We start from the raw sequence: 27,177 nt of genomic DNA on the forward strand, positions 1-27,177 counted from the left end.
GCTTCTCCCCATGGCACTGGGGGCTACAGCTGAGCAAGTGGAGGAGGCTAGAGTGACCAGATCAGACATCAGTATGAACTTGTGTTCACCTTAATACACATACAGGTGGTCACATATCCATCCACATATACTTTCTTGCTCTATTAGCTGAGAGGGCCAAGTCACAATGACATCCCAATAGCAATAAGCACGCCTGATGCCCAGATTATGGATCCTAACCCCACTCTTTAATAAAGGAACCATGGCTGATTCTAGGACTGGGGCAGGAAGTAGACAAGATGAGCCTGGAAGATCTTGCAATTCCAGAAAGTGAGGAAGTGCTAAAGAAACAAACACCATCCAGCAATGGGATGTCAAAGCCACAGGGGTACAGATGCCAACCACAAGAGCTTCCAATAGCCAGGGCTGAACCATGTGAGCAATACCACAAAGGACTACTGGATTATAACCCAAAGTGTAATCCATGTGCTCATACTGATATAAATGGCTGAATAGGTAACAGAAAATCTTCCATGCAGAGCTCAAAAAAGCTACTCCGCTCTAAGGAGGTGGAACACACTCCTACTCCTGAAGCGTGGGCTGGGCACAGCGACTTTCCTCCAGAGGAGCAAAGGAGAGAAAGGAGTCACTTCACAGTGGGGAAGCCTGACAAGCACAACCTCAGCCAGGTGATGAAAACAACATCCTCAGGGCAAGTCCTGTTCACAGTGCGCACCTCGATACAAAGTGATGGGAACGCACTTCACCTCCCTTCCTCCCCCTGAAACATCGCCCCAGCCTTAACCATGAGGACACTCAACAAATCCCATTTGAGGGGTGATCTATGAAACACCTGACCAGTACTCAAAACTGTCAAGGTCATCAAAAAACAAGCAGAGTCTGAGGAACAGTTGCAACCAAGAGGAGCCTAAGGAGATAAAACTGTTAAACATAATGAGGAATCCTGAACGGGATCCCAAAACAGAAAAAGGACTTCAGCTGAAAACTAGAGAAATGAGTAAAGTACGTAATACGCTAATACTATGTGTTCTACAAGTACACGCTAATGTGTCCATATCAGCTCATTAGTCGTGACAAACGACCCACACTGAGGTAGGCTGCCGTTGACAGGGGAGCGAGGGGTGCAGAAGGGAACTCCACTACTGTCACAGTAAAGTGTGCATCTGAAATGAAAGCTGTACCCTAAAAACCATGGCAGGACGTGCCAGCAGAACTAGCCTTGGGTCAGCAGGCCGCAGCGAGACAGGCGGGGTCGCACTGTCCCTCCTCCGTCCCTCCCCTGCAGTTCTGCCTGGAAAGCAGCCCCCTGGCCTCTCCCCGGGGCAATGCCTCCTCTGCCTTCAGCCCCAGCACACGTCCCCTCGTGTTTATGGCCATGCTGCACCTAACCACGCCTAACAGACCTGCTCAGTCATCTGTGACCTCGGTACTCTACACGCAGGCAGCGGACTCACTGCTCATTTACTGTCTACCTTGTGCGTGCCAGACGCTAGGACTGGAGATAAAGTGCCACTGACCCCAAAGAGCTCAGTCAAGGGACATCTCTCACGTTAGCCTGTTTCACCTTTCACCTTGCTTTTGCTTCTCTCTCTAAAACAAACTATGAACTCTTTGAAAGTATTATTCCCTTGTTCATTTTTTTCATTCTCAGTGCTAAAAGCAATTAGCAATATATACATAGCAACTCACAAATGCTTGTTGAAACAAAATGAAGAACTGAATTCTCCTTTAGGTATGGATGACTAAGAAGGCAGACTATAAGTCAGTCTGCGAGGTTTTATACTCGATAGTTTTTTATTGTCTACAAAGTAATTTCCCCCAGCCTTTGAATGTATCACACATTTTGGGACACACACAGACTATGAGCAAGAGGTGAATCTGCCTGCAAGCAGCTGAGAGCCCAAGGGTCCAGGGGTTCCCTCCGTTTTCCCCGAGACCTGCACCCAGGACTGTGGCAGCCCCTCACTGCCTGTGACCAGGACTCCCCTCCCCACCACGCTTAGCATGTTGGCCTCAAGTTCACTGAATGGCTGCCCTGGTTTAACTGGAAATGTGAAAAGCATTTCTAAAACCACCTCAACTGCCACTTACAGCTCACTGGCCAAACACAGGGCCACCCCTAGTTCCACGTTAGAAGTTCAGTCTTTTGGCTTTTAAAACAGAAGCCTAAGAATGTGAGGAGGAGCTTGGGAACAGGTGCTGTGCTGGACAGTGTCTGCCACAGCCGACCTTTCTGGCTCTGCACAAAGCACACGTCCGTCCTCCCACACTGACTTAACAGCACTCACCCTGGGCTGAGGAAGATGACTCCAGTCTCTTGCAGTCGACTTCAATGCAGCTTCAGGGTGAGGCGTCTTCTTGGGGCAGACGTGGCCTCTGTGCTGCAGCTTCTGCTACAAAGCCAGCCCAGCTGCCCTGGACACAGACCCAACATGCCATGGCTGGAGAGGACCAGGAGAGACCTCACACCCCAGGCCTGCCTGAGCGACAAAGGGCTTCCCTGGACAAGCTCTCATCCAAGTGCTCTGTCTTCCAGCAGCTGATCCTGGGCTGTCCAGTTCCTCCTGGACCTCAGTGGCCAGTGTCTTGGGGCAATTCAAACCATCGCTTGAAGTGGGAAAGAATGCCTTTAACCCCAATTTGTAAGACCACACTCTCCAGTCTCAATTGCTACGGCTGCCAGCTGCTGGGCTCTTGGTTGAGGCTGTTCTGGTACGTTTTCCCAAACCAACAGGACTCTAATCTTGCAACTCTCAACCGACTCGGACTGCAAGCCAGAGTCTGGGAAAGCTTCTCTTGGCAAAGCCATACTTTCTTCTTCACCCTGCTTTCAAATCAGCTCCCTTCAGTTTGACTGTCCAGCTCTCGCGCAGGGCTCCGCAGCTCCCCATGTATGGCTTGCTTCACATTCCTGACAACCCTAAGAAGTGGGTATGATCAGTCACTTCTGTTTTGAGCAGAGCCACCTGGTCAACACACAGAGTGACCCCATGAGGCCTGGCACCACCACAACTGCCTCAACAGACGATCAGCACAGCCACACCCAGCAGATTCCCTGTCCTTCAGTCAACGCCGGTCCGGTCAGGACCTTAAAGTACAGTAACAGTTTGGCAAAATGTTTTGCTACTAAATAACTAAGTTTATCAATTTTTCACCAACTAACCTAGGACAGCAGGCCCTCCCCTCTCTGTCTTTTAAGATCTGTCACTTTCAGTTCCAGGTATCGACTTATTCTTGGTTACAAGTGAGCGCACTCACTCTGACTGGTTTAAGCAGAAAAAGCATTTACGAGAAAAACAAAACCTAGACAGCAAACGCAATCTCCAGACCAGCTCCATTCACGCCTGGAGGCTTTACATAAAGAAATCACAAATCACAGCTACAAACTGCTCCAAAGACTGCCCTGACACACAAGAGGCCCTGCCTCAAGACAGATCTCTGCCCCCAAGGCTAGACAACACTGGGCCTACCCGCACCAGCTGAGGACGGCTGACGGAAAGAGCCAAGGGCCATTCTCCTGCCTCAAGGGGCTCGCAGACAGGCTGGGAGAGTGCACTCGGAGTCTCTACCTCAGGGAGGCAGGTGAACGCAGGGGACCTTCAAAGGCAGGAAGGGCTTTCAGATCAGAGGCAGGCCCACAAAGACAAATGTCTGACATTGAGGCTTTCTACTTATACTGGAGCGTCATTCATTTTCAACTTACACTGGAAACTTTCCATTGACATTGACTTGAATTTTAATTAATATTGAAAATTCATTTCACATTTCTCAAGCACTACCTTGTATAAGATTTTTAAATTATTCTAATACAGGAAATTCACTGCAAGTAATGCACTAGCTGATTACTGCAATCATGGAGAGTTTAACAATTAGAGAGATCAGGGGGATATTCACTAAATTTTACCCACACTAATAGAAATCTTAATGAAGCACTGGCATTTCTCTGGTTGATGGTGAGAATGTTGGGAAAAGCCACCTCAACAATGATGTTATTATAAAGCTCAATAGTAATGAGCTGTCAAAGGGAGTTGGAATGTATACTTCCAAGACCTCAGGGTTCACACAAATTAAACTAAGCCATCATAACGAGTGCCTAGCACGAGCACATCTCAGCCCTTGTAAGACCAACTCCATCATGGGTATCTGGAGCCAAGTGTGAGGCTGGCTGCTGACTCTCAGGTCCTACAAAATGTCTAATTGTGTAGCTCTTTCACCTTTTGTTCTTAAACTCAAATTTATTTCATAGAGTATGTGCACTTTCTTCTCAGAAGCAGTCTTAATTCACTTTAACTCAGTAAAATAATACCACAAAAGAGAAAATGTTATTCATTTATTTTATGTTAAATAAAAACATGAGAAAATCCTTTTTTAAAAAGGGTCAAAATATTCCTTATGTCTCCAAACCAAGTCCATGGATGCAAAGAAACGCTGGCTACTTTCCTCCCCCGCAGGGTCACACACACTGTCACGTTGAAAGGACCTGAAGAGACACCATGGCGCATGGCCCCGGCCGCCGCTTCAGGTTAAGTCACATGCAATATTCGGGCAAGCAAGGAGCAAAATACAGGCAGGCAGATTCTGGAAACACTTTCTGCTCGGGCCAAATATTATTATTTGTTTTGTCTTGCAATCCTGCTAAACATTTAAGCCACATATACCACTGTACTTCGATGGTACATGTTTTCACAATTCCAGAATTGTATTAATTGGCAGTACAGTTTAAGTAGCTGATGTGGTGGAATTTTATCCATTTAAAAATTACATATGAGAACAGGACTGCAAATTTTGCCAGTAGAAACATGACCCCAGGGAATCACCACTTCCACAACATTATCGGGCACACATTTACAATGCACCCATGAAGTTCTGAGTGAACCTGTCACTGCTGAGCTATGCTAAAGACGAGGCTTCAATCTCTGAAAACAAATGCTATATTCATGATTTCTATACCCAAATACTCCTAAATCCATCACAATCTCTAGAGTCTGACCTAGCTTAACTGAGAATGATTCATCCAAACAGGTCATGGTAGGCTCAAGATTCTTCAACCTTAGTTTAGGTTGTAAAGAGCTTTTTCTATGACTGGAGTCAATAAAAATTTCTCTGTTAGAGAAAGCAGAGGTTTTCACCTTAGGCAGACTGCCAAGATGATACTTTATTACAGAATTTATGAAGCTACAGTTTAGTAACTTGCAGGTTTTATTAAAAGAAATCAAAAAAAGAAAGAAAAGGGGAACACTACCCCACCAAAACTTTCTAGATTTTTTTTTAAGTGCAAGAAATGCTGTATCACTGAAGCACTTGAGAATTATCATGAAATCCTAGCAAAAAATGTAATCACCTCAGAAGTGGTAATAAAAAAGAGAAACAACCAGAGAGGCACACAGATTGCTTTTTGTTTGTTTTTTTAAAAGGATTTTTATACTATATTAAAAAACCACAAAATAAAAAAGGGATCAGTCAACATATATCTTAGAAGTCTTACAGAGTCTCTGCACCCATAGCCATGAAGGCCCCCTGACGCCTTGTTCTCCTCTGCTCAGTCGGCAGCTCGCTGAAGGATCGCTGGAGATGACTCAGGCTCTAGTTTTTAAAATCAAACTTGTTCTGCCAAATCCAGGACCCTGAATTTATCCAAATTGTAGAAACATGCTTTGACCACCCGTCCACCAAAATACCTCCCATTCAGATCAACAACAGCTAAAAGGCAAACAAAAAGACAGTTAGTTAAGGCAGGAATTCCATGAGACATTACAACAGTATGTCTTCAAAATATTAAGATCACAAGTTCAACTTTTTAATTCTTTATCGTTAGCTGTACAACTTACCTTTAATTGCTGACTCAACCCTCTCGAATTCTAAAAATATTCGTACTGCTTCATCATCAGGGGCACCAGGAATCTGGAAAAGAAATGGAGTACAGTAAGTAAAGATATCATCAGAGATGTCACTGACTGAGTTTTCCTCCACAAATGATTTTTGTCAGAGTATTCCAACTACAGATAAGCAGTGCTCAAATGCCAAGGATCTAAGTGTAATTTGTGTTTGTGTGTGCATGTGCACGCTCAGTCGTGTCCAACTCTTTGCGACCTCGTGGACTGTAGCCCACCAGGTTCCTCTGTCCATGGGATTTGCCAGGCAATAATACTGGGATGGGTTGCCATTTCCTTTTCCAGTTAAGTGTAATTTACTCATCATCAAAATTCACTGAACGTCTGTTTTGGACAGGCCGTGTGCTAAGTGTGAGCAAAAGGCAGCTAAGCAAGACCCCTGCAGGTCCTATGCCATCAGACACATAAACAGATAATTATGCAGTCAACAGACACAACCCAGCATGGAGGAGAAGTTGAGGTGAGCAGGAACTAAAATAAAACATCTGTACGTGAACTGTCTCTCATACCAGGCTGAGTTCCTCTGTTAAGCTTTCTAGGCCCCGTTGCACTGTGTAAGCACGACTCCCGCTAATCCCCACCACACCCACCACCGTGCAGCCCTCCCCAGTCTCCAGAAGCCGTGACCCTATGGGAACGCCTGTTCCCTCCGACCCAAATCCTACCCACACAGTCCAAAGCTCCACTCACATCTGATACTGTTCACAAAGCCTCCTCGAACTATTCCACATTGATCTAATCCTCCTCTCAAACTCCTATACTTGTAAGTCAGTGCTGATAAGTCTAGCAACTGAACATTCTCTAACTTTGTTTGTTGTTTCTTCAACTGAACGTGTCACCGAGAGCACAGGAGGCACCTGCCTGACCCCAGGGGAGTCAGCACTGTTATGTGGGAGGCACTAAATAAAGCACCTGCCAAAAGAAGGAGGCCAAGGCACATGTGACCCCCCGTCACTAAACTACTGAACCCACTGTCATCAAGTCTAAACGTCAGTCACAAAATGAAATGTTTCTTCACCAAATAAATTTGAAGTTCTTCTTATGCTAGTATCTGAAATTGCAATAACTGAGTAAAAGTAGTGTAACTAACCAACACATGTCACCTTCTAAAGTAAGACAGTATGTTACTTACAATGCATCCTCTATTTACAGAAAATGCTTTGTAACCTATCAATCATAATTTGGGTTATAAACAAAGAAATCTCTCTTACTTCAAATATCACACATTTTCCAACTTTGCCATATTTTTCACACTCTTCCTTGGTTTCTACTTCCAAGTCTTCATCCACCTCTCCTGCACCAACCATGTTCTATAAACAAATATATAAATTCCAGTATTGAGTATAATTGACAACTATGTAAAAGAGACGTGTAAGTAACTTTTTTCCAAGATGGCAAATGTTTCCAAACCTAAATGACCCAAAAGAAAATTTTCATTCCTGAAATATTCTGAAGTAGGTTAGTTTTTTTAAAAAAATTAAAAAATATACATTAGGCTTCAATAAGTTACCAGAGCACCTGGGCAAACACCAGAATACATAAACCAAGCTGAATTTCTGATAATTTTCTGATAACATTTTGAAGTAATTTTTCACTGTAGTCTTAAATACTAATGTTTAGCAAAGAAACACTAGAGAAAAGGAATCTAAAAACCAGTCTTCCAGGGAGTCTGCCCACAAGCACCACTTTCAGTTCGCTTCAGCTATCCCATCATCAGTGGGGCTGACTGCATGCAGGGGCAGGGCCGGGGGAGGGACACGCGACCCACAAGGCAAACAGGGCTCCTCCCTCAGCTCCTTACCCTGAGTAGGACCACTTTGGTAGGACACTTAAGTATTTCAGTTAATGGATTTGAATCTGACTTCTTGGCTGCGTCTGTAAGAAAAATGTCATCAGACAGAAGTGTTAGGGCACCAAGTCTAAGTTACAACGAGCAATTTACTTTCAACAGCAATCCCCATTCTCTATATCCTAGAGCCAGCATCTACAGTCTCTGAGCAAAGATGCAGCCTTTCCTATCTGAAAGCATCATTTTGCTTTGGTATAATTTTTACCACAACTTCTAGAACTTTTTAACATCCTCAGGTGCATTTTTGCTTAGTTCACTTCCTAAAGGGCCGACAGGGCACGGTGATCACCACCCTCAGAAGTGAGTCTTGGCTCAGGCAGTGGTCAGTGGTCCTGAGCCCAGTGTAAACGAGCAGTCCATCAGCCAGCCGTGAGCTGACCAGTGTCAGATACCCTCCCAGAGTGGGCTGACTGCTGGTTTCTGGTTCCAGTCTGTGAAGCTTACTGCTGCTTCCTCAAGCTCTATGTCAACATGCCTGCCAGGAAAAGTTCTCTTCCTTCTTCAGGAAAAGGCATTCAGCTAAGACTGATTCAAAACTACTGAGTTCTGCTGCTTAAAGTGCTAAATCATGTTTGACTCATTCCAGTATGCCCTCACTACAGAACAGACTGTAACAATCAAATGAAAATAAAATACCAAGTAGGCATCACCTACCAGAAGACTGCAAAATAACGCTACTTTTACAGAGCAGCCAGTAAGAAAATTAGGATGAAAGCAGCCAGAAAAAAGCAAAAAGCAGAGAACCCTTACAGGATAGAGATACAGCAGAAAGAATCACTGATATACTCTGTATGGCTCTGTGTTGCTATAAAAACACAGTAACGGTTCTATCAGTATAACAAGGCTCTTTCCGGAGGAGAAGCAGGCATGCCAGGATTTCTGGAGTCCTGTTCATTTCTGCCAAAGCCTCTCATCTTCTTTTCCTCCTACAGGCGTTCTCTGTTCTGAACTATTTGTAAAGATGGGCCTCAGAACTTTGTTTCCACCACCCAGAGCTGGAAGGCATCACGATGAGGAATTCTCTCATTCAGGATGGCCTGCCCCCGCCCATACCCCCAGGAGCCCTGCCCGAGGGGAAGCCCACCTTTCTCGGTGGCGTCACCCACGATGATCTTGCCGCCCCGCTTACTGGTCTTCTCCACCGAAAGCGCTGTGCTCAGGCCCTGCTCATGCTTCCCGAGACCCTGGCCTTCCCGGAAGCCGTACTTCTGCATGATTTTATGTGCTACCGTGCCCCTGCGAGGAGGAAAAGGAGAAAGGTCCCTGCACTTGAGTCACAGCACAGATTGGATTTTACATCACAGTAATCTCCTTCCACGAAGAGAGAATGTAGATTCCACAATGGCGTTGATGATGCCATATACCTACTAATGGGCTATGAGATCGAAGTTGTGGGATGTTCAGGAGAAAGATTAAAAAGTGGATGCTGAAATCCTGGGTGCACTGAGATAACCTCTGAGGTAAAGGAAACACTAGTTCCTCTGGTAAGAGTTCCCCAGGGCCTGTTAGAAAATACCAGACTTCCTGTGTGCCCCTGTACCTGCTCTGCTACAAGGCTCATAACCAGTTTAAGTAATCCTCTCAAAAACTAAGTATGGTTTCATGTAATGAAGATGACTGCATTTTTCTAAATAGTACAGAAGAGTTTCCAATGACTGACTTCATAAATGAAGGATGCTTAAGGACTATCTGTTTAATAGATGGAAATAAAGAAACTGGGGCCCACAGTGGCTGCCTAGCTTAAGGCTGACTGACAGCAAAGGAAGACATCCCATGTTGGTATTAACGGTAGGACTGAAATTGAAACACACAACTCTTGAATTCTTAGTCCACTGCTCTTCCTCTAATTAGTGATAGCTTTCAAACTGCACAGGGAGGAGCCTCAAGGGTACTGAACACTGCTTCTTAGGGCCTGAACCCCAAAACCCTGCTTCAAACAGAACTGTTCAGTTCAGTTCAGTCGCTCAGTCGTGTCCGATTCTTTGTGACCCCATGAATCACAGCACACCAGGCCTCCCTGTCCATCACCAACTCCCGGACTTCACTCAGACTCATGTCCATCGAGTCGGTGATGCCATCCAGCCATCTCATCCTCTGTCGTCCCCTTCTCCTCCTGCCCCCAATCCCTCCCAGCATCAGACTCTTTTCTAATGAGTCAACTCTTCGCATGAGGTGGCCAAAGTATTGGAGTTTCTGCTTCAGCATCAGTCCTTCCAATGAACACCCAGGGCTGATCTCCTTTAGAATGGACTGGTTGGATCTCCTTGCAGTCCAAGGGACTCTCAAGAGTCTTCTCCAACACCACAGTTCAAAAGCATCAATTCTTCAGCGCTCAGCCTTCTTCACAGTCCAACTCTCACATCCATACATGACCACAGGAAAAACCATAGCCTTGACTAGACGGACCTTACCTACAGTATCTCACATACGTAATTTCCTTAAATATTTCATTTGAACAAGTTGTTCCAGGGCTAAAAAGACTGAAGACTGATAACTGTACTATATTGTACCTTCTTTTGGCATAAAGATTTAATACCTTTTTCTTGCCAGCAATAAGGCAATTTTTTTCACTAGCAGGAAAAAACAAAATCAGCCCCCAGTGATGTCATGCCTGTGTCCCTTCAGTACACTCCAGGGCAGCCCCACAAGCTTCTCTCCAATGGGGAACATCCTCTGTGTGCACCGCCCAGGGCAGTAGCTATGAGCTTTGTGTGGCTACTGAGCACTCAAGACTAGCGTGAGGAAAGAAATACATGCTGAATTCTATTCACATTCAATTAATTCAAGAGCCCTGAGTGGCCAGGAGGCCCCAGAGGACAGCACAGGTCGAGAAGACAGGTATCAAGGTGAGAACTCCAAATCTTCTCACAGCGTGCAAACCCTGGCCTGCTCCTCAGCTCTGGCCAGCCTGGCCCCAAAAGAGCGAAGGCAGAATCAAAGCGCTCACATAGGCGAAGGCAGACCAGAGAGGCCTCTGCAGGCACAGCCTCTCCACCAGAGGCGCTGTCCTTCTAGAGGACAGAGAGCAAAGGCCTCGGCGCAATGCTGCTGCAATGCCGCTCCACTGCCACTCCCGGAGCACTAGAGGACTAAACAATACACAACACTCTCTTAACCACAACAAATGCCAAATCCAGCGAGTCCTAAAAAAAACCCACAAGCCCCACCTGAAGTCAACCTTAAAACTGGTTTTCAAACACTGGCAAACAAATTTCTAATATAGGTAGAATGACTAAAAGTTTTTAGACCAAAGGTATAGACTTATAACCTTAAAGCAAACGTCATTTTATCAAGAAAAAAAAGGATGTCATTCATCTTTTGGACATAGTGTAAGTCAAGTCTAATTAGTATGAGCTATTTACAAATGTTCTGAAAACAAATATAAGTAACAATCAGAAACTGTTCCTACCTAGAGAATATAATGTTCAGCATCCCAATCACTCAACACTTCCGATAAAAAGCTTTACGTTTTGTACAAAACGGTAACAGGGTCATGCTGCAATACCCTCCCAGTGACTCAAGTCCTGATCCTGCGTGACTGAGCGCACCAAGCACTCCTTGTAAACCCGCTAAAGCCCTCATCTCCAAACACGCTGCATCCACTGGAAAGTCTGACCACACCACCCCCGGCCCCCTAGAGTCCCACCCTCCCTGCACCCGCCGAAGCGCAAGTGCCCGACCATTACCCCATGTTGGCGAGGAAGGAGTTGCCAGGGCCGGTTGGGGATCGGGGTCTGTCTTGTTCCTCGTACACTGGGGGAGGAATAGCAGCTTTGGAAGACTGTGAGCGAGGTCGTGAATCCTCTTCATAAGGGAAGTCTCGGGGTACTGTTGGATGACAGGAAACAGGATTTTATTTTTTGTGCCTCCTTACGCCAGCATACAACAAAGGTCTCTGAGGTCAGGGACCACATGCCAGTTCAGTGAAGTGCAACCCCAGCTGTGCAACAGAATTAGCAAGGAAGCTCAGAGAGCTCCAGATGCTTGGGCTCCACTCCCAGAGACTGGTTTCAGTTGGGGTTTATGGTTTGTCAGGTATTTTCATTATTATTTAACTTTTTTTGTCTGTATTATCTTCTTTATAAAAAGGTAACATTCATAGGTATTTAAAAACTCTGGGGATGGTTACATTTTCTCGGGATAGTTTAGGTATGCTCCAACACAGAGAGTAGGAAAATGAACTAGAAGGTTCATCAAAGTCCAGTTCCAACCCCCAATTTGAGAACAGATCCCTGGAGACTTCTGGGACTCTGAGTTAAGGCACACACCCTGTGACTGAGGGACCTCACTCGGGAATGTGCTGCCACCTTGTGGAGGGTCACAAGTGTAACAGCTCCTAGATCACAGAGCTGTGGAGAGTCCCTTGGACTGCAAGGAGATCCAACCAGTCCATCCTAAAGGAGGTCAGTCCTGAGTGTTCACTGGAAGGACTGATGTTGAAGCTCAAACTCCAATACTATGGCCACCTGATGCGAAGAGCTGACTCACTGGAAAAGACCCTGACGCTGGGAAAGAATGAAGGTGGGAGGAGAAGGGGACGACAGAGGATGAGATGGTTGGATGGCATCGCTGACTCAATGGACATGCTTTGAGTAAACTCCGGGAGTTGGTGAGGGACAGGGAGGCCTGGTGTGCTGCAGTCCATGGGGTCACAGAGTCGGACACGACTGAGCGACTGAACTGAACTGAGATCACTGAGCACAGAACTTGCCAACTGAGCTACTATTTGTTTTAACCTAAATCCAAATATGAATTGTTAGAGAAAACAAAATGAATTATTTTTAACAGCAAACAAAAAAGCATCTTGCTGCAGAAAAACCCTAGAAACTGGCATAAAAACTCCTGAAGCATAAGGGGTGGAAGGTGCTCTTGGCCGAGGGCTAGACTGAGGAGGGTTTGGGGGCCTTTTCCCTGCACCCAGGTGCCTGGCTGATTCTAGCTAAGGCTTCCCAAGACTGGGTTAAAGACATGTATCTGAACAGAAGAGGGAAGAAACAGGTACTTACATTCTTTGTCCTTCTCCACAAGAGACGTGGGAGGTGCAATGGCAGCTCCGCCCATACCTGCAAAACACACATTCCGCTGAGCAAGGGCTGAGTGAGGAGGAAGGAGTCAGCCCGGGGCCACTGAATCGCACCCCCAGCCCAAAGGAAGAGGCAGGAAGGCACACTACTCCACCCTCTCGCTAACACCTGAAGAGTTCAGTGTTTGAAACCAGGGTTAAAAGTACACAAGTAGGTATCACTGCTTGGGTGTGTGGGTACTTCTGGTCACAGTCTGCTTTGTGCTGTCATCATTCTTGTTCACATTTCCTAGACAGAAAACAGTGGACACAAACAAACCAAAGCAGACTCCACTTGCTATCAGACAACCAGAGGGAAAACATGAACAGAGAACATAGGGATTTTTCATCAGAGAAAACCCCTAACATATGTATTATAACTTAATCACCAATGCTGCTGCTGCTAAGTCACTTCGGTCGTGTCCGACTCTGTGCGACCCCATAGACGGCAGCCCACCAGGCTCCCCCGTCCCTGGGATTCTCCAGGCAAGAACACTGGAGTGGGTTGCCATTTCCTTCTCCAATGCATGAAAGTGAAAAGGGAAAGTGAAGTTGCTCAGTCGTGTCCGACTCTAGCGACCCCATGGACTGCAGCCTACCAGGCTCCTCCATCCATGGGAAATCACCAGTGAGACACTCCAAAAAATGATAAAATGTAAATTAAAGAAACCAATTACAAAACCATGCTGCACCAGCATGAAATGTTTCAAAGAAATTTCCCACAATCAGTGTACAGGCAGGCGGCAACCACACGTGATGAAGCCGTTCTCTCAGAATGGACAGGGCCTAGCTATCTAGCGGTCACCAAGCACCTGGCTCTCACACAACGACGATGCTGCCTGTGAGGCTTCAGAGATGGAGGCGGTCTGACAGAGCACGAGCTCAGACCGAATCCCTACCCCGCTTGTGACACTGCCAGAAGCCAGCATTCAGGGAAGCCCAGCCATGCATGGGGGTGGCAAGGACTCTGGACACGAGTGCAGACTCTCCACTCAGTGCTGTTCTTAATCAAAGTGCAGATGGACAGACAACAGGTGGGCATGACTGTGCTACGGACAGAGACGAGCACAGGCATGTAGTTTAAGGTGTGCTCAAAGGTCCAAAAAGTAAATGTTAGGAAGACCATCTGTGAAAACACGACGAAAAGTTAAACCCCATACAAATGTGGGTTTTTGCTGAGATGCCAGACAGCAAACTACCCAAATCAATGTCAGCTGAACTAGTTATCAAACTGAATATAGAAGGAAAGGGTAGAATTGCACATCTAAAACATGACATTTATGTTCAGGCATTACTTCTTTTCCTCCTCTCTCGCTCATAATCTTCATCTTCATCAGAATCTGGATCAGGTCGCCTGGAAAACCCACTAGCTTCATGTCTGTCTTTACGCCGCCTGTGATAACAGATGGAACAATTCAGAGATGTGAACCCAAGGAAGTCACCTTGACTTTAGGGGGCGTGAGGGGTAGGGGATATGCAAACAACTGATTAAACACCAAAGCAGCAAACATATGACAAGTGAGAAAAATCCAGAAGATAAACTGAAAAATTTAACAGGTATACGCATATAAATAGCAAGAAAAGTTTCCTTGATATTTACCTCTTTCAACACTAAAGCGAATCAACACAGGTAACAGTTAATGAAATAATTTCGATTGTCTAGAACATGCTTTCACTTCATGAAATGAGTCAATAAATAACGAGAAATAGTATATTAATGTTTTATATAATCATTTAAAAATTAATACTCGGCATTTTTAAAAGAAGAAATGCAAATAAATCTTTGTTACCCATACTTTCGAAAAACATAAAAGATGTTATGAGTTCTTAAAAACTCTATCTGGCTCAAAAATAGTAAAAGGTGAAAAAACATTTTAAGTATTTTAAGCAGTATGACTCTAGTAGAGTCAGAACACAGGGAAAACAAAAAGCAAAACCTATTATTCAACATCAGTTTGTAAGCTATTTTTCTAAAAACGCACTCAAAATGTATGTTCTAAGTTTTCTGCATCTATATGCGAACTTGCTCTGGACTTTGTTTCCATGATGGGATGTAACAACCACACACTCTTAACAACAATCTGACTCCTGAGAACTGTTCAGACCAACCACAAAACCCACTCAGTCCACAGACAGCACTGAAGTTCTCATAACATCTGAATGAACATTTCAAACATAACCCCATCCCACACTTGCATGAGGCCTTACTTTTCTCTCTCTTCTATTTCCTTCTGTCTTTCCAGCTCCCGCTGCCTCTGTCGCTCCTCTCTTTGGCGCTTCACTACTTTCTCATAATCGTTAGGAAACATGGGATCATATTCATCAGCTAAGGGGATCAAAACTTCTCCTGCAGAAAACCCGCTGGGAACAGGGTCCTGAGGAAGGGAAAATGCCAAAATAAGTATCACCCTCTGTCTTGGAGTTTTATTCACAAAATTAAGGTCAAGGACCATGCAGGGCCCCGAGGATCACCTGTCCGCCTCTGTTCTACAGATGAGGGAGCAGATGCCCGAGGAGGCTCGGAGACTTGGCCTGTTCAGGCGCCCAGCCCAGGAGCAGCAGAGCATGGCAAAGTTCACCTCTCAGTTCAGGATCAATTCCATAAACACCCTACAGCATTTTCTTAAAAAAAGCTGCCATTACCCAAAATTTTAAGCAATAAATTTGATTTTTTAGAGTAAATATAGAATACTTCTATTTTTATATACATAAAAACTTAAAATACAAAACAACTTATGAATAACATATTCTTGCAGTCATTTAATATAATAATCCCAGATTTTGATTACATGGAGACATGACATATTAAGACTCTCAAAAAAAAGAGGAAAGAAAAGTAGAAAGCCTCGTCCTGGGCTCTGAATGCTCTGGAGTCCACAGCCTCCCGAGGCCGCTGCATCTCAGGCCCTGAGTCTGAACAGGGCACGTAACTCCCTTCACAGCACAGTTCATTTTTTAAAGTCCACTAAGTCAGGTTTTTGTGTTTCTCTTTTGTTCATTTACAAACTGCTCTTTGAGAGAAAAAGAACAAAAGGCAAACAGTGCACTAGAAACACAAGATGAAAAGGGGGCTTCGCCCTAGGCTGGGGGTCTTGAGATCCGTGGTTCTCATAAGCCCTGACCCACTGCATGGACTCACGCTCCTACATCTTCGTACTTTCTTCTGTTTGTTTCTCTAGCATGACACCCTCTTACTGTCTGTAAAAATAAGATGCCTTTCCTGGTCCCCACAGATACCCAAATGAGTGCAGGTCAAGGTCCCTAAGCTCCCACTCTGCAACTGTCAGAAGCGTGCCCAGCACTGCCAAAGGCAGGACGGCTGTTTGTAAAATGTATTTTACATATGAACACAAAACAGGCATGATACAGAGAGCTTATGCTCAGTATCAATGGATCTAAATCTAACAATTCCTGGATTATACTGGGCACTGAATTACAATGTGGATGACATTTTCTCATCATATTAATAAAACAAACACTTCATGGTCTCCTTACAATTAAAAATCAAAAATCCCTTTGATTTGTTGAATAAACAAAATTAGAAAAATAACTGTAATCACCTCCCAGACCCTATCACTGGAAATCTGACACAAATCTATTTACCACAAGGCTCCCAAAGGGAAAGTATTCATTTGTATGCACATAAAAGACATTTCTAAAACACAAAAGCACCTGAACAACATTTCCATTCAGTTATTATTAAAACAGGAGAAGCTAACAATCAGCAACTCAATTTATTTAACACTGCCATCACAAAGTTCCAACTCAGAACAAACTGTCAGCACGAAGGATAATTCTCTGTCGTTAAATCTGACAGCAAACAACTTTTACTGTGTGAACCCTGCTAAGTTCAACAATGAGCCATCCTGCTCTAAATGCCATGAAGAATACAGGGGCTTGCTTCATTTCAACAGATTGACAATTAATACCCAACACTGCAGAGGGTGGGAAAAACTCAAACGCTCACACGATGCAGGTGATACAACTCTGCCAGAGACAACTTGGCAACAAATAAACTGTCCAGGAAAGGGAATCATCTCCTGAAGTCACCTCAGGAAGTCTATCCTAAGAAAATTTTAAATGCACAGAAAGCTCTCTGAAAAGGTGTCCCTAAAAGGTTTACTGGCCCTACAGTTAGGAAGTGAGTGTGTAAATCACCACACACTTACCTGATGGGAACACTTTACAACTAAAAATTGGCTATGTAGCAAGAAGAAAATGCTTACTGATTAAATCTGGGGGTGATATTATAGGTTCTGGAGTCAATATACAGGAACAGATTAACCAGTTCTTGATTAGATGCAGCAAGAAAAAATTAGGTGACAAATTTGTGGGAAAAAATGTTAAATGACTAAGAATCATCAGAAAAGTTCCCTTGTGGGGAACCAAGTGGTTTTCCCTCTTGACAGACTACCAGACTGCAGGAGAAGGATCAGCTCCTCTGGCCGTGAAACCCCACGGAGAGCTTCAGCTCCTGCCACACAGGGGAGCGCAGTGAAGCCACCGGGATGAGCGCCTGGCCCTGTACTCTTTGACACAGGTGGACAGCACAGTATATTAAGTGAGAAACGCAATGAGGGGACAGAAGATGCAGGAGGCAAAGAATACCAAGTTCTTAAATTCTTAGGTCATTTCTTTTTCTTTTTGCCCACCTCCAATTTCTGATTAATTAACTACTGAGCTTTAAATAGATTAAGTGTTTTAAAGTTGATAAAACCAGAGCAAAAATTAAACTGAATGTGATACTGACTAGATTGCAAGGCCTACAGAGGAAGTGTGCTCAGAGTGACGTGTGGCAAGTGCAGCCTGGAAAGCAGGAGAGCCCACCCACGGGTGTGTGTGTGTTGGTGGCGGGGGTGTACCTTGAGGCCTGCAGCCACGTGCGGTGGAGTGTCCACGATCTGCCGCTCATCCGAAGAGCCGCCTCGCTTTAGGTCGATTACTGGAGCAAGGACTGTACTTTGTTTTGTCCTCTGGCTCTAAAATCATCAAAAACCAAGAAAAGTGTACTTAGGCTTCAAATCAAAATTCAGATTACTTGTAACAAAGCTTTTTTTTTTGGTCTCTGCAACAAACCTGTCAGATATGAGAGAAACAATCTTAAAACAATAGCCTTTTAATTCAATTATTACGATAACCATATACTAGTTCCTTTTCCTTACAACACAAATCTCCATTTTCAGAAAAGGTTTACAGAAAGATTGGCCACTGTTAAATTTTCAGATGAAATAATACACTGAAAAAACTCTATGCTTGGACATACTGAAGTTTGAAAACCAGCATCACTGCTGGAAATCCAAAGTACTCTTTTCCTCATCCTGATTCTCTGAAACAGTTCTATTTCCAGGAGACGTGAAATGACCTTCAGCTCCTATTCCTCCCCTCCCTACCCCAGCCTCTCCTCCGGCCACGCAGGAGCCCTACATATTCAACAAAGAGGTAGGGCAGTGGCTCTCACTCCTCAGCAGGCACCTGCCGGGCCTCTTTCCTCACAGGTGGGCTTAGCTTCTCTCACCTTGGCCTGAGTGAGAGCTGCCTTCTTCACCTGGAGCTGAGACTGCAGGAGTTTGAAATTTTTGGACCAGCCTTCTGTTTTTGAGTCACTGGTCTCCACTCCCAGGTCATCGTACAAGGACATCTTCTCAGTTCAGTGCTGAAAGGGAAGCGGATAGGGGTTAAAGAATGTAAGAATGTAGTGAAGATTTCTAATTAAAATATGCAGTGGCATGGAATTTCAGAGGTAGGAGGTATCTGATGAGATCACCTCGTCCAGGAACATTCAGTGACAGAAGCCAAGACACCTGATATTACCAATCAGTGCCCTTTCTAATACCCATGTGCTATTTTCAAAATAAACCTCTAGCATGAATTTTCCTGTATATAAGATCATGTGATCAAGTAATTCAGGAGTGAAATCATTCTGTTCTACAGAATGAGGGAAGGAAGTTCTACAGTCAGGGCATTCTTAACTATACATATTCATTAAAAAAATAATTCTACTTTGTGTCAGTAACAAAAAGTAGAAGCCTTACAAAAACACCTATTACCAGGTGAATTAGCACAATTAACCACCTTTTCAGGGGGAGTGGGGGTGGAGGTTGATGGCGGAGAAGCTACCCTTTTATAAAATTTTATTATATGCCTACAAATAAGGGGAAAACCCCAGAAATGATCTTACAGATGTGACAGGAGAGTAGAAGGTTAGATTGTATAATACCCAGGCTTCCTCGTATCCCACCTGGTGATCTTTAATGACTCTGAGCACAAAGACAGAATCCACAATCTATATGTGAATGACTGACACATGCTGTCTCCGCAGACAGAGGATGAAGACAACAAAAATGACAACAGGTAACACTTGTTCAGTCCTCTCAGTCGTGTCCAGCTCTTCGGGACCCCATGGACTGCAGCACCCCAGGCTCCCCTGTCCTCCACCATCTCCCGGAATTTGCTCAAACTCATGTTCACTGAGTCAGCGATGGCATCCAACCATCCTCCGTCGTCCCCTTCTCCTCCTGCCCTCCATCTTTCCCAGCATCAGGATCTTTTCCAATGAGTGGGCTCTTTACATCAGGTGGCCAAAGGATTGCAGCTTCAGCTTCAGTCCTTCCAGCGAATACTCAGGGATGATTTCCTTTAGGATTGACTGGTTTGACCTCCTTGCAGTCCAAGGGACTCTCAAGAGTTTCTCTACCATCACAGGTCAAAAGCATCTATTCTTTGGCACCCAGCCTTCTTCATGGTCCACCTCTCACATCCATACATGACCACTGGAAAAACCATAGTCTTGACTAGATAGATGGACTTTTGCTGCAAAGTAATGTCTCTGCTTTTTAATACACTGTCTAGGTTTGTCATAGTTTTTCTTCCAAGGAACAAGTCTTTTAATTTCATGGCTGCAGTCACCATCCACGGTGATTTTGGAGCCCAAGAAAATAAAGTCTGTCACTGTTTCCACTTTTTCCCCATCTATTTGCCATAAACTGATGGGACCAGATACTATGATCTTAGTTTTTTGAATGTTGAGTTTTAAGTCAGTTTTTTCATTCTCCTCTTTCACCTTCATCAATAGGCTCTTTAGTTCCTCTTCGCTTTCTGACATTAGGATAACAGCCTATCACACTTGCCAGGGTGGTCGACGACGTAACTGCTACAGAAGCCTAGGAGGAGGCTACCAGTAAAGCCAAGAGCAGTCCAGGAGCGGGTGGAGACTTCCGGAAATAAATCTGCTCCAGGTCAAACCCAGTCAGAAGTCCACACCTCTAGCTGCTAAGTCCTTACTGCCACGTTTGAAAACCTCAACATTCTGAAACCCCAAACACGGCTCATTTCTCAAAATAAGACAGCAATCTGTTTCTTACAGTTGGAAAGAGGGAAAAAATTGACTGAAAACCCTAAACTGCAAAGAAGTGCTTAACACAGGAGTTGCTAACTTATGAACACATCCCAAAAGTCTGTCAGTTCCCAGGCTCAGACAGCATTTCGCCACTGAAACTGTGTCACACAAATCCTGTTTTGCCTGTGTTATGTCTCAGAAAGAGAAGGTGATACATACAGGAAGAGAAATATCTAATTTTCCCCCAGAGTCACATCTGACCTGGGGCAAAACTTCTGTGTCTGCTCACTTCTCCACCCTTCTGTGCATGGATCTTAAGACCCCAACACCCCAACACCTCGGCTGACCTGGTTCCACGGTGTGTGGGGCGGGGGTGAGGGGTTGGATGCTGCCTCCCTCCCTCAGGAAAGCTGTTCGGCTCCTGAGCTGAAGTCAGCCCTGGTCACCTATGGGTGCCTTTCAGAGTTCCTTCCCTACTTTATACCTGAACGCTGTGATGACCTGAGAGCTCTCAGTGCTGAGTGCTAAATGAAAGGCCCCAAGGCAGTGCAGAAGCAGGGTGAATAAGAGCAGAGCCCAGGGTACTGGTGGCTGAGTGCTCCAAGTGACACACAAAACAACGGAGACACGCCTAACGGTTCTCTCCTCACGGCTTCTGGGACAATTCACTGGCTCAGCAGGGACGAAGAATTCCCTGAAGAGTGTATCCCGCAGGGGCATGCCCGCTGCCTTCAGCGCCAGACAAAGCGGACTTGGCAACACCTTGTCACAGTATTAAGCTTGAGACAAGCTTGAGACAAGCGCAAGACACTGAGGCTAAACGTAGAAAAGTTAATGAATTCCATTTCTCTTCTAAGCATGCCTGAAATCTGATCAGGTCTCCAAAGTTTTGCAGGTAATACCGCTGGGGTCCACTTCAGAACCTACTATTTTAATCCACAATCTTATAAACTCCACAAAAACCTATATTCAGTGTGTGGAGGTCACTGCTCTACCCTCAGACTAAGATCAGTGTCTGCCCCAGAGTCGAACAGGGAATCAGGCCAACTGCTCAGTTAACACACTAATTGCAACCTTCTCTTATCCAGGACTTCAGAAATTTCTGGCCACTGATGACTACATAAGACCACAGAGCTGCAGAGGCTGTCATGCACTTTTCTTCCAGCCTACTTGGTGTTCAAAACTAATCCTTCTTTTCCAGGTACACATCCTTAAAGTTTAAATTTAACCTAAAAAACTCAGAACAACAGCAAAGAAAAAACAATGCTGAGTGACCAGCTTGCAAAGGGCCCGTGAATGATGCCAGGTTTGAGCTGCACGAGTCCACTTACATGTGGCCTGTTTTCCACAGTAAATACTGTAGGACCACAACATCCGAGGTCGGTGGAATCCATAGATACTGAGGGCCAACTGTGAAGTTATACGATTTTTCTGCTGCGGAGGGTCGGGACCCCTGACCCCTGCCTTTTTCAAGGGTCAACTGTACTGTGGTTTTCAGAACACTGCTTCAGAAATGACCATGCATCTTTCATCTAACCTAGTCTAATGTTTTGAGACCTCATCATTCAGTTGATCACCAGACCAAAGCCTAGTAAACAAATTGTGGGTTCATTTGCTTTACCTTTCTTTATTCTTATAAAGGCAAGAGAAGACTGACACATTTTGGCAAACAAATATAAACAACACTTTCTGGGAAATTATAAAGCTAAATTATCAAACTTTGTTTATAAACCAAACTCTACTTTGTGTGTGTGTGTGTTAGTCGCTCAGTCGTGTCTGACTCTTTGCGATCCCATGGACTGCAGCCCACCAAGCTCCTCTGTCCGTGGGATTCTCCAGGCAAGAATACTGGAGTGGATTGCCATTCCCTTCTCCAGAGAAACTTCACAACCCAGGGATCAAACCCTGGTCTCCTGCATCGCAGGCAGATTCTCTACGGTTTGAGCTACAGGGGAGTCCTTTTTCACTTTACTTCTCTCAGTACTGCTTAGTAAGAAATTTGAAAACATCATCAAGAAAGGTATTTACAAATAAGATTGGTCTCTAGAGACTGGCTCAAAACGGTGGAGCAAAAGAACGTGCGCTCATCTCCTGCCAGAGCACCAAAATCACAATTAGCTGTTGAACAGCCATCAACAGGGAGATACCAGAACCCACTAAAAAAGATACCCTCCATTCAAGGACAAAGGAGAAGCTGCAGTGAAATGGTAGGAGGGGCACAATCATGACAAAATCACATCTTACACCCGCCAGGTGGGTGACCCATACTCTGGCAAATACCACCACCAGAGTTCTCACACTGCTCTGAAGGTTCTAGGCCCCACATCAGGCTCCCCAGCCAGGGGGTCTGGCCAAGGGACTGGGAATCCCCTAGAAATCTGACTTTGAAGGCCAGCGGGATTTGATTACAGGACTCGCACAGGACTGGGGGGAAACAGACTCCACTCTTAGAGTGCAAACAAAACCTTGTGCTCACTAGAACCCAGGGGAAAGGAACATTCACCCCACAGGAGACTGATCCAGACCTACCGTGAGTGTCTGCAGGTCCCCTGCAGAGGTGTGGGTTGGCAGTGGCCCGCCAGGGACAGGGGCACTGGTAGCAGCAGTACTGGGAGATGTATCTCGGCTCGGTGTAAGTCCTCTGGGAGGTGCCAAAGCCCTATTGTAGAGCCTGTGGGCTTCCCTGGTGGCTCAGAGGGTAAAGCGTCTGTCTGCAATGTGGGAGACCGGGGTTCGACCCTGGGTTGGGAAGATTCCCCTGGAGAAGGAAATGCCAACCCACTCCAGTACGCTTGCCTGGAAAATTCCATGGACAGAGGAGCCTGGAGGGCTACAGTCCATGGAGCTGCAAAAGAGTCGGCCATGACTGAGTGACTTCACTCGCTCACTCATACAGCCTGTAGACTCCAGGACTGGGTCACCTCAGGCCAAACAACTAACAGGAAGGGAGCACAGCCCCATCCATAGACAGACAACTGGAGTCAAGTTTTACTGAGCATGACCCCATCCACTTGAGCAAGACCCAGCATTCCCACAGCCAGTCCCTCCCATCAGGAAGCTTGCACAGCCTCTTATCCTCATCCACCAGAGAGCAGACAGAAGAAATAAGAACTACAATCCCAGAAGCCTCCAAAACTAATACTACAATCACAGAAAGCTAACCAAGAGGAAAAGAAATAGGATTCTGTCCCAGATGAAGGATCAAGATAAATCCCCAGAAAAACTAGAGCAAGTGGAGATAGGTAACCTCCCAGAAAAAGAATTCAGAATAATGATACTGAAGATGACCCAGGATCTCAGAAAAAGAATGGAGGGGACACAAGAAATGTTTACCAAAGACCGAGAAGAATTTAAGAACAAATAAATAGAGCTGAATAACACACTAGAAGGAATCCATAGGAGAATAACCGAGGCAGAAGAATGGATAAATGACCTGGAAGACAGAATGGTGGACATCACTGCTGCAGAACAGAATATAGAAAAAAGAAGGAAAAGAAACGAAGGCAGCCTAAGAGACCTCTGAGAAAACATTAAACAGAGCAATATTTGCCTTCTAGGCGTCCCAGAAGGAGAAGAGAGAAACAACCTGAGAAAATATCTGAAGAGATAATAGCTGAAAACTTCCCTAACATGGGAAGGGAAATAATCAACCAAGTCTAGGAAGCACAGAGTCCCATGCAGGATACAAATAATGGTCTCAATGGAAATCAAGTAACCAAATGCCCACTAAACTGAAGGGAAAAGACCAACTTATTTACTTTTGCATTTCCAATTTCTGGCAAAGAGGAGGCATTCAATAAACATTTTTAAATATCAACAATTAAATAAATTCTTTTTTAGCCACATGAATCAGCAGTGAAACTACACAACGCCCACAGGCTCCACTAGGAAGTAAAGAGGAAACAAAAGCTTCTGAGGTGGATGGTAGTAATGGGCACACAACACATTTAAAAATAGTTCAAATAACAAATTTTATGTTATGTATATTTTACCACAATCAAAATTTTAAAAAAAACTAGGTAAAAGGGAGAGGAGCAGCAGCACTAGGCAAGGCAGTGTGAGATAACAGGATGCTGGATGTCCCCCTAGGGACGGAGTGAACGTGATGGAAACATTTTCCCTATTTCAGGGCCACACACTCAAGCAATGCAGAGGTGCTCTACCTCCAACAGAGTGCTTTCAGCCAAGAGCCCAACTCCTAAGACTTCGTCACCCAACTGGCGAGGCTCCATGCCATCACACTTCCTCCAACCCCAGTCTACCTGAAGCTAGTTGTTGACAATGGCACCTGATTCGCCTCCGTCTGCTTCCAAAGTCATTGTGCAGCAAAATCTTATGTTCATTTAAAGTTCCCCGTTTCTGTTCTCAAAACCTTCAAAAACATAGCTTAAATATCAGAAACTGATGCCCCCTTACTAGCATCTGCTAGCTTTCTGTACCTCGGAGCTTACACATCAGATCTCCTCATCACAGTAAAGGCAGAAGAGCTCTCTTCAGAGATCTTCAAATTCATAGAACTGGACGGACCACAGCAACGACACGCTCTACCCACCTGCACTTGTAAGACTTGCTTTAATTAACTACTATAATGCAACAAGCACCAGTGAGACAAGAGACCACCCTCCACCCGTATGGTCCCCATCCCATCCCATCCACCCAAGTGATCTCCCTGGCCCAGCAGCAGCCTGAACCCCATTCTAATTCCTTCCTTTCCTCCTTTTATATAACCTTACCAACACAGCTTGTTGCATCCATTCCTTAAAAAGTATATGTATCTTCACTTTAGCTGCCTCGAGTACTTGTAAATATGTCACAGTTGATTCGTGCATCCTCTCTGCGGCAAACACTGAAAACAACAAGTGCACTAACAAGACTCTGTTATGACCTGAACTGCACCTCATTGACGCTCAGATGTCTTTCAGATGATACAACACATTTACTTCATGAAGTCTGGTGACAGGTAATAGAAACGGAGCACTTTCTAACATTTGGATATATCTTAGGAAGCCAGGACCAAATGGAAATACAAACAGTTGATTTTCATAACCTCTTTAAAATACCACCTCACTATTGACTTCGTTTTCATAGTAACATCAGCCTTTGATCAACACATCTTCCAGGTATGCTCCTTTTTCTTTCACTTAAAAAGAAACACAGTAAACACAGCTCTTCTGGAAGAATGATGACTTTTCAAGATTCTACCCAAGCTAAAGAAGTATTTTTTTAAAACACGTGCAACTGGCAAAAAAGAACGTGGAAGACATCTTCTCAGGAGCACCCCACGTGCTCATCTTTTAAGTACATCTCTGAAGCCTTTGCTAACAACAACCCTCACATAAAACCAGCTACCCCCTGAACACACTCACATCATGTTAGGCTCCACTGGGTGACATGTCTGTCTCTTACTATATCATAAAGCCCTCAGAGGCAACAAGGGCTGTTTCTGTCTTCATCTTTATATCTCCAACTGAGCACCTTGCTTGGGACATTGCTAAGCACTTTTAAAATATTTTCTAAATACATCAGTGAGTTGTCAGTCAGCACACAACACATTTTTTAGTATATACCATTTGCTTTATTTCTTCTAAAAATAAAACACCCACAGTTTAAGTTACTAATGTAATATCCCATATCGCCTAAATATCCTCACTATAAAAAATGCCTGTGGCCCTTAACTCACAGAACTGTGGAAACTGAATTGCATCCTTTAAAAACTCCACCTGGTGAAGAGAGACGCAGTCCGCACCTACCTGAGAATGTGCAGAATTTTGCCCTCCCCCAGAATATCCTATTTCCCACCCACTTGCCTGCTTCCCTGGTGGCTCAGACGTTAAAGCGTCTGCCTCCAATGCTGGAGACCCCGGTCGATCCCTGGGTCGGGAAGATCCCCTGCAGAAGGAAATGGTAACCCACTCCAGTGTTCTTGCCTGGAGAATCCCATGGACGGAGAAGCCTGGTGGGCTATAGTCCAAGGGGTCGCAGAGTCGGACACGACTGAGCGACTTCACTGTACACTCTACTGCCTGCCTCTAGGAATAAGCACCTCCCAGGGCCCTCCTTCATTGATTTCTCAGAGAACCGTCTTGATCCGACCTGACTACCCATGTTCACACTTCTATCTGCCTTTCCTGCAGTTTCCAGAATGCACTAAGGTGCTTCACCTTTGCTACCTTTACACTTATTTCCTCTGCAGGGAAGCTTTCCCCCATCCTGCACATCTAACAAAACACCCCCAAGACTCAGTTACACGCCTCACTCCTTTGCAAGCCTTTCCAGACCGACCGAGGCGTGGCTTTTTACACTTGTTTCTCTGGAAACTAAACTCATGGGAGCGTACACACAAAATCTTACTGATCTAACTTATCTGCTGTTCCTAAACATGACCGGGGCAAAAGGAAACGCTCAAGCAAAAAAAAAAAAAAAAACGCTTGGTGACTGGATATCGAAGCTAAAATATCGCTTCCGAGGCAGTGCCGGAGCCTCGTCCAGGTACAACCCCTGTCTCTGAGGGATGGCCAGAGGGAGGAAACGGATTCCTTCCTCGGCGTCCCTGGCCCCGGCCACAGACTGTTCAGACCTTCCTACCGGGTTCAAGGGACCAAGAGCTGTTCCCGGACAGACGGACAGCGAGAGGGAGGGAAAGGCGCCCTCGGGTCCAGGAGACACAAGGACAGAGCAAACAGACGAGGAAGAAAAAGAGTAGAGAAGGGGTGCGAGGGCCCGGCAAACCGAGGCACATAAAGGAAGGAGGCAGCAGGGAGCGAGAGAAGATGGGGAGGCTTACCAGCGGCCAGGCCGCCAGGCGCGGGGCAGCCAGCGGCGCGGGGCAGGTCAGGGACCTCCGCCCCTCGCGGTGCGGCCTAAAGCCGCGGCCTCACCTGCCGCGACGCCCGGCCGAGGAGGCGCGCCGGCCCCGGCCCCCGCCCGCCCACCGGCCCCAGAGACCACTTACCCGGCCCGCCCGGCCGACGCTCCCGGGCCGCGGCGGCGCACCGAGGCCGACGCGCCGCCGACACCGCGGGCTGGGCGCTCGGCGTCA

At 45.5% G+C, this 27,177-nt stretch overlaps 1 protein-coding gene across 2 annotated transcripts; it reads right to left on the reverse strand.

Annotated features, from left to right (window-relative positions):
- Positions 1–4,315: 4,315 nt before the first annotated feature.
- RBM17 (RNA binding motif protein 17) lies at positions 4,316–27,177 on the reverse strand. Of its 2 annotated transcripts, none has more exons than XM_061435771.1 (12): positions 27,091–27,177; positions 18,318–18,455; positions 17,665–17,781; positions 15,011–15,177; positions 14,098–14,195; positions 12,747–12,803; positions 11,427–11,568; positions 8,825–8,976; positions 7,693–7,766; positions 7,103–7,201; positions 5,829–5,901; positions 4,316–5,700 (listed from the first exon to the last, which is right to left on the reverse strand). In XM_061435771.1, exons 2-12 carry the CDS (start codon positions 18,438–18,440, stop codon positions 5,597–5,599), a joined length of 1,206 nt encoding a protein of 401 aa, XP_061291755.1. In that variant the 5' UTR covers positions 18,441–18,455; positions 27,091–27,177; the 3' UTR covers positions 4,316–5,596. The 2 variants fall into 2 exon arrangements, with proteins under 2 accessions (XP_061291755.1, XP_061291756.1); XM_061435772.1 differs by lacking the exon at positions 27,091–27,177 and adding an exon at positions 22,668–22,927.

This window comes from Bos javanicus, chromosome 13 (assembly GCF_032452875.1).
Source record: "Bos javanicus breed banteng chromosome 13, ARS-OSU_banteng_1.0, whole genome shotgun sequence".
Lineage (NCBI taxonomy): Eukaryota > Metazoa > Chordata > Mammalia > Artiodactyla > Bovidae > Bos > Bos javanicus.